Source organism: Sitodiplosis mosellana, unplaced genomic scaffold (assembly GCF_009176505.1).
Source record: "Sitodiplosis mosellana isolate CC-2019 unplaced genomic scaffold, AAFC_SMos_1.0 Smas_scaffold_6191, whole genome shotgun sequence".
Classification (NCBI taxonomy): Eukaryota; Metazoa; Arthropoda; class Insecta; order Diptera; family Cecidomyiidae; genus Sitodiplosis; species Sitodiplosis mosellana.
In genome coordinates, this window is record NW_022601432.1 from 1,774,482 (window position 1) to 1,789,699 (window position 15,218).

General features: G+C 38.0%; 1 protein-coding gene across 5 annotated transcripts in view; it reads right to left on the minus strand.

Moving 5' to 3' along the window:
• Window positions 1–15,218, minus strand: part of LOC129576675 (nephrin) — a 395,651-nt gene that overhangs the window by 101,197 nt on the left and 279,236 nt on the right. For all 5 annotated transcript variants that reach the window (XM_055462090.1, XM_055462086.1, XM_055462091.1 and 2 more), the window contains one exon: window positions 5,557–5,736. In XM_055462090.1, coding sequence (XP_055318065.1) covers window positions 5,557–5,736 — 180 coding nt within the window. The remainder of the gene's footprint in view (window positions 1–5,556; window positions 5,737–15,218) is intronic.

The following is a 15,218-nucleotide window of genomic DNA, read 5'->3' on the forward strand; positions in this document are numbered from 1 at the left end:
AGAGAGAGAGAGAGAGAGAGAGAGAGAGAGAGAGAGAGAGAGAGAGAGAGAGAGATGGAGCGCATGCATCTCTGTGTGTTGAACAGTGGAAAACCATAAATCTTAACCGAACGTAAAGAAAATATACGATCTTTCATGCGAACCCATTTGCGAATTTGAAAAACGGAAAAATTGAGCGTGCAGCAAAAGACGACGACGACGACGACGATACGGGAATGGAGCATCAGAACGGAAAGAAAGGGAGAATTAAATAGAATCGTGAAATATTTCATTTGCTATGTGGTTTTTCTGCTGGGTTTGGGGCTGCTTTCTATTCGCTTCTCTCTCTCTCTCTTTCTGTTGGTGTGTATGTGTGTGGGTTCGATGCTTCGTGTGCAACACACGAAATGCATACGCTCATCTGAATTACCAGGCAACCGTGCCATAGACGCGAGTACTTTCAACTATTTTACTATTATTATTTTTATTTCCAGCCAGTTTGTTTTCTATGCACTTTTTGAACGTTACACTCATCGTTCGCTACAATCCTTACAAAATCATCGTGCATACTTGTTGTAGCGATGAAATATACAGAATTTCTATCATTCATTTAGTTTTTCGTGCGTTTTCTCTCTCACTCATTAACTTGCTCACTCATTGCATTCATGCTCCTCCTTTGGTAAGCGTAGCTTTTGCTTTCTGTCGGGTGTTGGTTTTTCATCGATGTTAAAGCATTTTTTTATTCTGGTTAGTATGTATAGAAACGTAGAATGTACGTTACAAAATGCGATGAAGAATTTGGTTTTTCTTTTTTTCTTTTAGCTGTGCAAGAACTAAGCAAAATGCTAGAGAAAAGTGCACTCATTTTGTGTATGTGCAATGTGCATGCATTTATGTGTTTGTGTGTGCATAGTTCGATTCCTTTGATCTTAATTCAATTCATGTATGCCGAAAACAACACAGCCAACAAAGTTTTATTAACCCTAATGACAGGCATAAAGGAGATGATGGCAAACGAGTGTAAGTTGAGCTCAACAAAAGTCATTTAAATGATTTTTTTTTCCTTCTTCTTCTTCTTCTTCGCTCTGTTTTATGGTAATTCATAAATTTTATTACATGGCTTGTGAAATGTATGCAACACACTTCCTGATTGAAATGTATGAAAGCATCCCATTTTCTTCATATGCGCGTACGGATACACGGCACTTGTGCTCCGTTACATTGTTGAGGAATTTTTACCGTTTTATTGGGGTATGTGTGCACAGCACGCTTGAATGGCATCGAGGATATTTTCACGATTGAGGTACTTTCTCTGGCTGTTCCATCGTAAATTATATTAGTGAAATGATGCAATCAAACCAATTACTTTGAGTTAATTCGAGTTAAGGAAGCCAATCAAGAGAATGGCAGAGGAATAACAAAAGGAATCTCAATTATGTTGTAGATTACGGTCAAACCGGAAAACATGACGACAACGACGACGATGGCGTTGTACATAACCACATGCCAGTGTACACAACTCCATCGAACCGAGAGTAGAACGAAAAAATGAGTGAAAAATCGTTGACTTTTGGTTTCATTTTTTCGAGTGCGTTGCAACCAAAAAGGTAACTAATATAAATGCAGTGGTTCTGAAACAAAGTACAAATTTTCCATTCGAATTGAACGATCGAATAGGAAATGTGGATATATCTGTGTATGTTGGTCTTACGACGAGCGTAAGCGATTTTCATGTGAAAATGGATTTTCTCTCTCTTTTTTTTCTACGAAAATGCGAACATAGTACTAACTGTGTGCATGAATTCAAATTCAGCATTCTTCAGCTGTATGTACAGACGTGCACATACTCTTCGTCTTTTGGTTTTGCTCGTTCGCCCTCTTTAGCTCAGTGTTACATTGAAGGGGCGAAACAATGATGTGTACGCTTTTACTTGTGGGCTTTTGCACAAAACGTTGACAATTTATTACTTTGCAAATGACTATTAAAGCCAGTTTTCATAGCCGAAAGAGTCGAGGCACTCTCGCCTCCACTGAGACAAGCGCCAAAAGAGCAGACGTTGCATACGAGAATGGAATTTATAATTTGCAATTATATACCAAGAACATTTACATATAAATATTTCTTTTAATTTTTCTTTTTTCGTTCATTCTGGTCTTGTGCTTCTTCTTGATTCGGTGGAGTTTTTTTTTGTGGCATTGCCTTATCATTTTTGTGCGACTAAATGTGTATGTATATCAAACGGAGAGCAAAACCAGCAGCAATTGCAAAGTAAGAATCAGCTCTCTTTATTAAATTTTTCGAATTTCCAATTGTACCATATGCAATTCGGTGTAAAAACCAACTGACAGAGAGATATTTGTAGGTTCAAACGTTGGTATATTACAGATGAAGACCACAGACAAACGTTTTGCCAAACGCACAAATTGTATTCTCACTTTTTGCCAATGCCAACAATCGAATGAAACATGAGCTTTCTGCAATGCATGCTCACGATACATGCACACTGACGTGCCAACGCAATCACATTAATAGCCCTTCGTGATCGGAATAGTATGCGGGCCCGTGTGTATGTGTGCAACTTTCATTTCTTCGATGCAAATATTTAATTTAATAACATTTATAATTTGGAGCATTGTCTTTGGCTTTTCAGCGGTGAAGGATTACATTCATCTTATCCACAGGGCCATTATTACAAGCGTGTACTTCAAGGGTATAACTCATCTTGCATACCGCCTAGTACGTTAGTATCCATTGCTGCCTTTAGTGTTTGGTGCATAAAATTTCGTATGCAAGTGTGTGCCAAGATTTTGTCTTACTATTCGAACAGGAAAGTGTACTTTGTTCACCGTTCCCATCCTCTATTTTACGCCAAGAACCAAACAAGATAAAGAGATGGAGGGAAAAAGACAGTGATAGTTGTGTGCTGCGGCAGAGAGACAGGGAACGTGTGTGTGTGTGAGTCTTGTACACGACCACCTTGATAGTAATTTATCAGGCAATATAAAATTGAAAAGTATCGCGCTTCCTCTGAATAATATATAAAACACCGAGGGAGAGAGAGAGAGAGAGTGAGAGAGAAACACCGCACACATCGTGTTCTTGTATGATTTATGTTCAAACGCTTACATAGAATAATATTTAATTTTTCTCTTTCTCTCTTTCGTTGCGTCGTAAATGTGAAAGATGCTGGAATCTCTGTCTTGATCTTATTCACTGTCGCCAGCTACTTGTATTCTTCATGCGAAAATGGGAACAAGTACTCTTAACGTTTGTTGTTGTTGTTATTGTTTCGTTTGTTTTTTTTTCCTTCTGTCGGATGAGAGTAAGAATGGGTGTTTGCAGCTCATCTTGGAAAAATATTAAGCATTTTTGGGTGGAATGACGGAGAAAAGTTTATCTGTGTTGGAAAACTTTGAAATCAACTTTTAATATGAAAATAAACTGCATTTTTCACAGCTCGAGAAAAAGAAAAAGCGTCAAGCTTTTGCTTGAACCAAAGATTTTGAATTGGTTCAATTTAGCAAAGTGACGACAGGAGCTCCGTTCATCAAAATATTTGCTTTTTTGTTCCAGTGAAATTAGACTCTCGGTTTTGTTTGTTTGCTTCCGTTTTTTTTCTTTCTTCTGCCGAATCAAACTGTAATTTTTCCAGCATATGAAACTTAAAATAAAATCTGATGCGCTAGAAACTTTACACGGTACACATAAAACACAAAGATGAAATAATATTAAAATTGACAAGGACACTGAAATGGGTTAAGTGTCGAATGTGTATATGTATTTATATATCTATTTTCTTCATTTGTTCAGAGAGTGCAGGTACTCTCGAGAAGAAAAGCGAGCGAGCGAATGAATTAAGGTGCGCCGAAGGGAGGGTTGAGAATGAGAGTTGTTAAAGCTGTTTCAATTTATTTACAGAAATTTGTTGTGTATGTGGATAAGAGTATGCAGTGTCGAGTGAGAGAGAGGGACGAAGCAATGGATAGAGATAGAGAAAAGAGAACATACACAGCGCCCATGTTTTTCCATGTAAACAAATGCGGAAATTCATTTGGTGAATGTTCAGAATGAATGAAAAGGAACAGACAGAAAACATGCGAAAAACCATGAATTCGTAACATTATTTAATAGAGTTTTTGTGTTGCACACGCTAAACATTTCGGCATCGAATGCGTATACAAGTTTATTTCTTTGCATACCCCCTCGCTCTCGCTGACTGCCGACACCACACTGCCTTTGTCGTTGATCTGAACGCATGCATATATAAACCCAGTGGATGATCACGTTGCGCTATTTCGAACACAGTAATATTTGCTGGATGCATTTTTGTACTTCTTTTTGTTTCCCTTGATGTTGTTGCAGTTTGTTTTTGTCTGTGTGTATATTTTTTGCTGTTGTTTGAATTTTTTGCATCTTGCTATTTGTTTAGCATTTAAGGAATGTATGAACATTGCCGCAGTGGTAATGCCACTTCAAGCGATGCTTTAAAAAAAACAAAAAATACACAAACACACACACATACAGTATGAACCGTTTGGGCTTTGACAAAAGTAATGAATGATTTTTGGGTCGAGGTGCAGCACAAAAAGAAATGCAACGCAGAAATATGCCAAGCTACCGAAACTAGCGGCAGAGAAAAGGAGCGAATGAGTGAAATATTCTTCAAAGTGAAAATAGTTTGGCGTCGAACGATGTTGCAATGGAAAAAAAAACACCGGAACACCGGTAAATGCGAAACATAAGTGCTTGAGTTGCACACCAACTGAACGCGTTGCTTAAATGCAAATATGGCTGAAAACTTCATCATTCCATGTAATTTTTTTCCCTTCTTCCTACTTTCGTTTTGTTCTTCTGCTGCTGCTGCTGCTATGTGTATATATGTGTGTGTCTTGTTTCATATTTCATTTATCTGGAATTTTCGCATTTTCTGCATTCGAGTTGTGTGTTGCCATATCGCGAGAAACAACTTGTGCACAATTTGATCCAAGCGTGAGCAATGGGGATGAGATGAAAACATACCCCAAAGTATTTCGTACATACAATCAAAGTGAAATTCTACTAAGAGCGTTTTTTTTCTCTCTCTTCTGTACTGCTGATGCCGTTGCTGCTGGTGCTGCTGGTGTTCGCCGACAAACGTTGACGTTGGTGTGTATTGTACGCGCAATGAACGTAACAAGCGAATGCAAGCAAACTTCAATACGCTAAAACTTTGCATCACCCGAAAACCGGTTTGCAATGGGTTCCAGAGTCAGAGCGACGGAGTAGAGCCACATGGTCCAATGGCTTCCCCAAATGCAAAACACCATGCAAAAAAAAAGCCCGAACCAAGACAAAACGACGAAACATTCTCTTCGTGTTTTTTTCTCGGTGTTTCTTCTGTCGTTTCCCATGTTCTCGTTGTTGTTTAAACGAACTGAAAAGCTAAATGCAAATTTGTCATAGTGCGCCAATTTAGTGTCGAGTTGCATACAATCGAGTTTGGCGCGCGTACCAAAACAGCCCAAAAAGTTGATAATTATGTAATTGAATTATGAATGAAATAAAACTGTCGACAGAGAGCGACAGAGTGTACTTACATATCACAGTTAATTTAGCATTGGCGCGAATGGCTGAATTAAATTTGGCTGGTCCAACTTGACACTGATATTCGGCATCATCTTCCAGTGACGCATTTGATATACGCAAATTGTATACGCCCTGCGAACGGTCACCCAGCACAGAGTATCTCGGAAAGCCGGGTATTACAGCCGAAAAGCCTGCAAAAACAACCGAAATAAAATAGAATTTAAAATCATTAGTTAATCGAATCAATGCTACAATTTTATGTTGATGACCATGTCATGTTGGTTGCCATTTTAAGCGTTTGCTACTACGTACATTTGCGAACAAATCCAGGCCAAACGTTCTATTTTTTTTTTCTTCATTTCTCGTTAAAATTGCAACACATCATTCCATCATTTTTAAATTGTTTGCCAGATAAATAAACAGCGAACTCCCAAAGCTAAATCCACTTTATCTGATGTCAAAAACATGGCATAATTAAAATCCGTAGAAAAATACCGAAAAATAAATCGAATAAATCTCTTTTGAAGTCATATCCATCTTAAACACATTCCCGAGAATGGCAGAAATCATGAAAAGATTATCAATGATTGCAAAAAAAAAACTGTTTTCCAGAAGATCATGTGGTAAATAGCAGTGTGAAGGTTGCAGGGGATCTGCAAATATTCGCGAAAAAAAATCCCTTTTTCACAGTGCTAAGTGTATTTGTTTTTGAATTGATAACATCGTAATTTCGGTTGCCATGCGAATTGAATGTTCCACGTTGCTTTTCACAATTTCCGTTTTGCATTACTGTAATTACCCCATAGATCGTGCACTTTTTCATACCGAAAAATCGCTTATTCCTTCTCAGTTTGAAATAAATTGATTTTATTAGTGCGTAGTCGTGTCAAATAAGTTGCAAACACTTGCACAATGCACACACAACAGTGATATAAGTTTCAGTTTATTTGAATTTGAAAGTAATCTGTACTTCACCTAATACATGAAGGGAAAAAAAACAGCAAGCATTTAATTTCACGAAGACGAAACTAATTTCGAGTTTGAGAGCAAAATCTGAATTTTTAGAATGATTTAATTGGTTGCGTATGAGGAGAAACCAATAATCATATCTGCGTTGATGCGAAGGCTAAAATACCTCTTGACTTAATAAACAAAAATAAAGTACAGTTCTTAAGTTCATATGATATGTTGGATACCGAACGAAATATATTATTTTGCTGGAAGTAAAATGAAAATGGTGCTTGAATGATATTCGGAGCACAATTCCACATTGAAAAAGCACTCAAGAGCAAATGAGAGAATGAGATGTAGGGGGGAGCAGCACATTCGAGAAATTCACGGTTGCAGCAATTCCATTTGCAAAAGTGAAAAGTCTAAGACCAGCAACAATACAATCGAAACTATCATATTCGAAGGAAAACGCAGAAAAACAGTCGAACAAAAGAGGAAGAAATAAACGCGAGAGAGAGAGAGAGAGAGAGAGAGAGAGAGGAAGAGAGAAAGAAAAATTTGTGCTGAGTTCGACGAAATGAAAATTGGTGCAATTCAATACACGCATACACACTAACACACGTATATATAAATTTGCAATGGCCAAACTTCAACAATAGCGTACCCTATGTCTAACATACACATACACATACACACAAAACACATATACAGACAAGCAATTCGATGACATGAATTCATATGCCGCTAATGTTTCCACATAGAAGCATTCTGACATCATAAAAACCATTTAAAAAGAGCCAAAAGTTCTTCAGGATCTGGCAAAAACATATAATAAAATTATATAGACACTGAAGGAGCGAGAGAAAGCATTGGGATGCGTGTGCGCTTGTTCGCAATGAACATTCAATATCTCCATCAACCGAACCGACCGACCGACCGACCGACCGAGCAAATATTCGGTCAAATCGAAAATGCGACAATTTCAGTCGCAACGATTGAATATAGTTTGGTCGGGAGGCGAAAGAACGAACGACAGCGATGGTGAGAGAGAGAGAGAGAGTGAGCTCATAAAGCCAAAATGGAACGAAGACAAAGAATAATATTATTTACTTCGATTTTGTGACTACACAATTCACATTTCATGCGTTTCGATATATTTCAAGTTAAGAAATTCACATTAAATTCGAATTTCCTCTGCTGTTATTGTGATAGAGAGAAAGAGAAGTGGTCGGTCGATAAGAGACAACTTGAAATTTCCATTTTGACATACGTATGGTGCACGTATTGAATGCCATAGTGTTTCATGCGGTTTCTTTCGAAAACAATCAAGCAAAATGTTAGAGAACCTTTGAGACAATTCACAACATTATCTCCGTCCTCAATACAATTGAGATAATGACATTTTGTTTGTTTAATTATGTTCGGAAATTCCGAAAATCGGAAATTTTGTGGTCAAATTGCTAGTACTGATGAAATTTTCGATTGTCTTATCTCCTCATTGCCGCCCGTACCGAGTGAAATGCAGATGATGGTTTTCTCTACTGCATACACATCCACACACACACACACTGGGCGTTAGGAGTGGACATTTTCAAAAGGCACATTGTTTACTCCACATGAATTCAATTGAATCCAACTCAAGTATGCATTTCGAATCGTTGCCAGCTATTTACATGATATTCTCTTCTCTACCACTCTTTTGATCTCGGAAGTTTTTTTTTTATCTGTGTCAAGTAAATCCGAATACAATGTGGCTTTGGGTCTTATGGAAAACCATGAGTCCGATCGACTTTAATGCATGACCAAAATTCCAAAGTAAATCAATTGAAAATATTCTCTCGAAAATGATATCCCGAGTAGTATTAAAGAGAGAACACTTACTCCCTCGCTCCCCTTCTCTATCTCTTCCTCTTTTTCTATCCCTCTTTTCTACATTTGAGTTTTACTCAAACGTATTGTTTAATTAATAAGTTCATGTATTCGCATACGGATCGAGCATGCGGAAACAATAGAATTTTCCGGTTTTTCGTGATTCGAAACTGAAAATACTCAAATTTTCAGTTTGCTGAATGTGTCGGCAAACAATATTCGAGAGCTGCTCATTTTATCTCACCCAATGCTGAATCTCCGGTCGAAATCACTTTCGTAACGCAGTTTGCACATATATGAGAGATTTTATCTTTATGATGTTGCTACCGGTGGTCGAATTCTAAAACAGCTTCCACATTTTTTTGACAATGTGATATCACATCGACCATGTGATATCACAATTTTTCATGTGGAAAGTGGAAACTAAACAATAACTTTCATTGTTTTCCTCAAAAATTTGTGAGAGGCGAAAAAAACCGATTTGTAAATCCACATTGTGCTATCACATTGTGATTCACTTTTCTTGTAACAACTCATGAATACGTATATTACTCACGCTGAATTGAATCGATACAACTCAGCTAAATTTAATATCCGCCATTCAGCAACGATCTCTTTTGACAGAAATATTCCGTCAAATTTTTTTACAGTCCAAAATATTTGAGCATTACTACACACGAGAAATGGCTTGGATAATTCCATTGGAATATTCGCAACAAAGAAATCGTATGCGTATTATTAGGAAATACCTACGAGATGTCATTCGAACTTTCCGACAATTTGTAGGTAAGTGAAAATTTTTACACGATTGATTTTAGTATTCGTCTTTTTTTAAATTTCGATGAATGTGATGAACGAATGAATTTTGTTTGGAAAATCGTAGGTTTTGTCGGTTATACTGTATACCGAAATTGCTTGCGCACCAATTAATTGAGGAAATTCGTCCACTTGCGCAAAATATTGGTTTGGATTGCTCCACATTCAAGTCCTATCCGTATTAAACTTCTATGCAACGGGCGAGTATCAAATGTGAGTTCGAATTAAAATCAAGTGACATTGATCAAGACTAATATTATGATTAAACATTTACAATTTCAATTGGTTTGTGTTTCTTTTAGGTATGTCCACAATATTTCTTTCAAATCTTTTCCATTGGTTGAAAACATAAAGTCAACCATTATTTCCTTTGGCGCATTGTTTATTCGCGACATCGCTGGCGCATTGTTTATTCGCGACATCGCTGGCGCACAAAACCAAGCGACAAGTGAATGTTTGACAGCTCTTGTTTTTGAACGTTCGCATACAAATTCGATCGCGCTATTTTTTTTTTCGATGAATGCGATGTAAATGTTCATGCAACATCGAATGCGTTTGACGTTTCTTTATTTCGAAATCGAAAATAGGAAATGCGCGTACTATTCAAATCTAAAACAAAATGTTATGCAACAATTTTTAAAGAAGTTTGTTACGTACAAATAAGAAGTAAGATGTGTTTCCGTCAACTAAAATAGCAAGTGGAAACTTTTCACACAAAATTCATTCATTTTTGATGGAATCCGTTTTTCACAAATTTGGAACGTTGTCACATTTTTTCGAGAACAATGAAAATGATTCAGAAATTTATCACATTACACATGAACAATTTGTGAGAACTAGTTTAGAATTCGACCACGGATTGACAGTTGTTTGTGGACGAAATTTATGAATACGTATAGAAGGGAAAATATGACGGAAATGCTGCACACATCGCATTACAATAATTCCCCATATGAATTCAATATAGTTTTAACCAAATTACTGCTAACTTTTTTTTTCTGCGGTAGAACGATGAAAAAGCACATGATTGCATAAAACAGGCGCTATTTCTATCTCCTTCACTGATGGTGATCGTGCACAACAGAGCGACAATGGCAATTGAAGCAGTAATTCACGAGCTAAATAGAAAAGTTGACGACGACGTGAACATAAAAAAAAACCGTCATTGAAAATAGAAAGGCGAAAAAAGTATCACAACAATCGACGAATCGACCGACTTTTAGTTGTTGGACGGTACAACAGTCTTTACAATATTCGACGACGAAGAATAAAATAATAAATAAAAGTGCCGAAGCCATCGTTCCGAATCTATTCATGTCATTGTTCAACCGCTGTTACTTTCAATATACAAAACGATGTTGCCATCGTTGGCCAACAAACATAAGTTTTCGAATGGCTCAGCATCTCAGCATTTCGTATGCAGCGGATATATCCCAGCATATCGACGACGCAAGTCACTGTATAAGTGGCGTACGTTGATGTGCACAGCTACATTTGAACTCTGCGCTCTCTGTTTGTGTGTAAAACTCTCTGTTTGTGTGAAGTCGATGTAGCTGTGCACATCAACGCACTGAACAGGTATGTTCCTTTTCTGGTGGGCCATCTGAGATCAGAGACACTCAGATGGCCTGCTGCGTTAAGTATTTAAATGAGACACATCTGTTCAGTCTTATCGTCTAATTACGACTGCTTTATTTAGATTAGCGCATGCACTTATTGTGCTTGCGTTTATCGTGTGACGCGAGGGTCTTATGTATTATGACGCTACAGCACGCTACTTATACAGTGACTTGCGTCGTCGATATGCTGGAATATATTCGCTGCATACGAAACGCTGAGATGCACAGCCATCCGAAAACGTATGTTTGTTGGCAAAAGGATCCAAGGTTTTCATAATGGTCAGATTTGTGCTTTAACTTTGATTCGGTTGTTCCTCGTCTCTTTTTTTCGTCTTCATCTTCGGTTAACAATATCGTCGTTGACATGTTTGACGCACGGTAGAATAACACAATAAAGGAGCACCACACATTCGCATTCATTGTGCAAGAAGAACAAACAAAATATTTCGGGGCCAAAAGCAGGAAGAAAATGGTTACGCTGCCATTCCGTGTGCCATTCGTAGATATTTCCGGCTTTTTGTATGTACCATACTCTTCTCATTTTATTTTTTTTTTATGATGATGATGATTTTTTTTCCCACCACCACCGACGACAACGACGATGAAAATATGACGAGTGTATGTACTGCGCGTGGCTTGCATTGATTTTCTCTGGATTTTATATGCTACTCCTCGTTTCTATCGGAATAGTTATTATTGTGTTTATCTTTGGATCTTTTAGTTGACTTTGCCGTCCTTCAATGACGACAGTAAGAGCCAAAATATCGCCGCACTCGATGTGTATTCACCTTTTTTTGCACATGAATGATGCTGGGTGTGTGTGTGTGTGTGTGTGTGTATTGCGCTAGGTTGAACCAAGGTTAAAGTACCAAGAGAAAAGTCAAAAGGAAGGGAGAGTGTGGGAGAAAGCAGCCGCTTGAATGCTTCAATGACACTGAAAATCATTGCTGGCAAAGCTATAGATAAAGGAAGAAAAAAGTCCACTGAAAGAAATCACTAAAATTGAATGATGATGGTGTCAATTTAAAAGAAATCCTGTGTGCATGTGCGCACGGTGTGCGCGCTATGGATAACTGGGGCGAGGTCTTAGCGTGCGTGTGCTGTAAAAACCAATTTTCAATGAAAATCTGCTCTCGTTCCGAACGAAAGAAGAAGAAGAGAAAAAAATAAATTCTATGACGGAACTTAACATATTTTCCACAATAAAAAATGGTGTGCGAAGATGGGAGAAAAAAAAGAGAGAAGAGGCGGGGGTGTGCAGAAGAAAAACGATGGGAAAAATCAACCAGTTTTTTTTATTGTTCATCGGTAAACAGCAGCACAACCGCCCCAAAGCAAACCAGACGGTATACCATCAAGCATACGAAATACGCGGAACCAAATTTTGAATCACTTTTGAAATGGATGGAGTAGTGAGAGGCGAGAGAAGCGCAGAAGGGATATTCCAAAATGAAAGACAAGATACTGCGGAAAAATCGAAAAAGACAGCATGACACACACGCGCGCGCACGCACAACGCAGAGAGAAAGCCGAACACATTGAGAAGAGAGAGAGAGAGAGAGAGAGAGAAAGACTAAATAACATAAAAATAAATAAATTTGATCAGATAATCCCTCCTATATAACCAGAGCATAACAGATAATATTGGAAAATAATTTGAATTTATGGCCGAATTCAAGATTGAAAAGGCTTTTCTTTACTTAACGAAATTGGAGTAAATTTTTTTTGAACCTTCACCGTTTTACTACACATTCTATTTACTGCTTTCGGCATGCTGTGCGTTTATCGTTGATACGCTCGCATTTTTTGTCTCTTTTTTTCTTTCCTCTTAGGCTTGCCGTTGTTCTTTGGTTCACTGTTACATGCTCATTTTGAGGCTCACGATGTGTGAGTAGATCACTTCGGGATTTTCTCCCTTGGCCAAAGACACTGAGACTTCGAGATGGCATTATCCAAAGCATATATATAGCTGTGCAAGAAACTTTATTACCCTCTTCTCATTGATGCGAATATGTCGGTGCTTGGCTGGTTTGGTTTCTTTTTTTTCTTTCTGTTCGCTCTTTTAAGTCATTCAATGTTGTTCCACAACACTATCACTGACACAATACACCATCTTTGGTACATTTGTTCATCGCAAACTATAGCATATGCGAATGCTGCGTATTCTGTTTGCAATGTACAATGTGTGTGTGTGGCAGTAGCAGGGGAACGAGGAGTGAATCGAACAGAAAAGTACTTGAAATGGTCTTGATCATGGCCGTGTTATGGCAAGAAGTAGCGAGAAAAATGCAGAGTTCAAGCGCCAAATCGAACGTGGAAAACGCATTGGACGTGGTTATGTTATTATTTTTGGGGCGGTTTTTATGGCCTAAAATCGGCTGTTGGTTAGATTCCGTGTTTGTGTGTTCACTGCTTCTCGCATTCGTCGCTATTGCTGCTATTCGAGTTGTTTTTAAGTGGCCCATATTATGGGCTAGACAAAGACAGAAATAGCAACACACGAAATATACGCACACACACACACATACATACATCGAACCTAGCGCGGGTTTAATACAACATAAAACTTAATATATTCTCCCATCTTTTCTGCACACAGACATGCACACACACATATATCGAACAATGAAGAAAAATGAATTGTTTCGCATAAAACCAGTTTATGGAGTATCGCGAATCAGTTGGCTGAGAGTTGTATTTTTTTCGAGCAAAACGGGCGAAAGAGGTCAAATGGATGCACATCAATAAAAACACAGCCCGAGCTGTGCTGAGCTCCACCATGCCAATCAAATGGAATTAAAATGCACAATGTACTGGCTCCTTCCTACTGGGAAAAATTCTTTCACCCTATCTCCTTTTCAATCGTTCGAGCGCTCGCCTGTCGAACATTTTTCGGCTTTTTATTATTATGACCCAACTTTGATAATTTTATGCGAATTAAATTGAATCGACGCAGCCGGAACAGTGGATACAGCGTTTTGTGGGAAGCGGGATGCTGGAAATACGGAAATTATGCTATAAAAACACCTCAAAAACCCATAAAAATGGGGGAAACTTTGATTATGGAAAATGAAAATGCATCGTCGCGTTCTTCGCTTGCAAAATCGGATGAATGTCTTAAATTTTGCATGTGTTTATTCCATCTCCGCAACCCGAACCCTCCGAAAATCGAAAAGAAAAACAAACAATGTTTCACATTTCAGGCAAAGTTCGTACATCTTTAATCAGAGAATACACAATGGATCGAACAACGAGCACGAAATTTGCTCCAACCCTTGTTCTTACTAGTTTCAGATTTCCTGGTAGATGCAATAGATTGACAATTACGTGATAACAAATTTCAGGTGGTATTATCACATTGTTTGCCTTGCGTTTACTTTTCTATGTGTGTTCAACGTTCATCACATCGTTGTCTCGATTATTTATCTCGGCTTTCATAAGTTTGTGTAAGATTGAGAGAGGCAGGCAAAAATAAAGAAATCAGAGAAAAAAAATGAGAGAAGAACTGTGATTCTGGATGAAATACAGCATGTACAATATACTAAAGAGATCCCAAAGTTTTACGTATTTACTTATTTCGGTGCTTCAACTTCCTTACAACTACATAAAAGATGACATGTTGTACACACTCAATATATGTTCGTCTTTTTTTTCGACTCTTCGTTTCGTTTTGCTTTTTATGACTTATCGCCAATGCATTTTATAGGAGCGAATGATGTTCGAGTACCATTTTAGCACTGATAATGACATAGGGATGTGGGGGAGGGCAAGTGAGTGGTTTGAGAGGCTTTTGCTTGTCAGCAATGTGCATGCATTAATCCACGCAAACAACTAAAATCCAGAGTAATCGCCATCTAAAATGGCTTGTATGAATGTTGCTCAGTTTTTGGTAGGTTTAAAAGAAGATTAGCTCTGCGAAGCGATACGATTGGTTGACAAGCGAACGGATGAACGAGGATGAGCGAGAGATAGGTAGATAGATAGAGAGGGAGAGAGAAAGTGCGCGAAAAAAATTCACCATCATCTTGGAATAAAAACAAACATTGAATGCGTGGAGAAAACAGAACACTAGCCGGAATATGCGACGCAAAAGTGATTTCTTTTTTTTTCCGCCTCTTTTGAAACGCTGTCAAGAGTGTCTGTTAATATTAGTTGCAAGTTCAAATATGGCACAAACACACACACGTATACTTGAATAATTTGAGTAGGTTTTCAATGCATACATTTTTCGCACCTTCTTTGTCGAAGCTGTCTGACAAGACACCAAATTATCTGTGTTCGAGCGTGTTTCTCTCTCTCTCTCTCTCTCTATATTTCGCTGCAATCCGTTGTCAAGCCACCAGAATATTGTTACAAAAGCTCATCCGAGCAACAAAACGTCTAATATTAAGTAAGATGTTGAACTTTTCATATCTTTG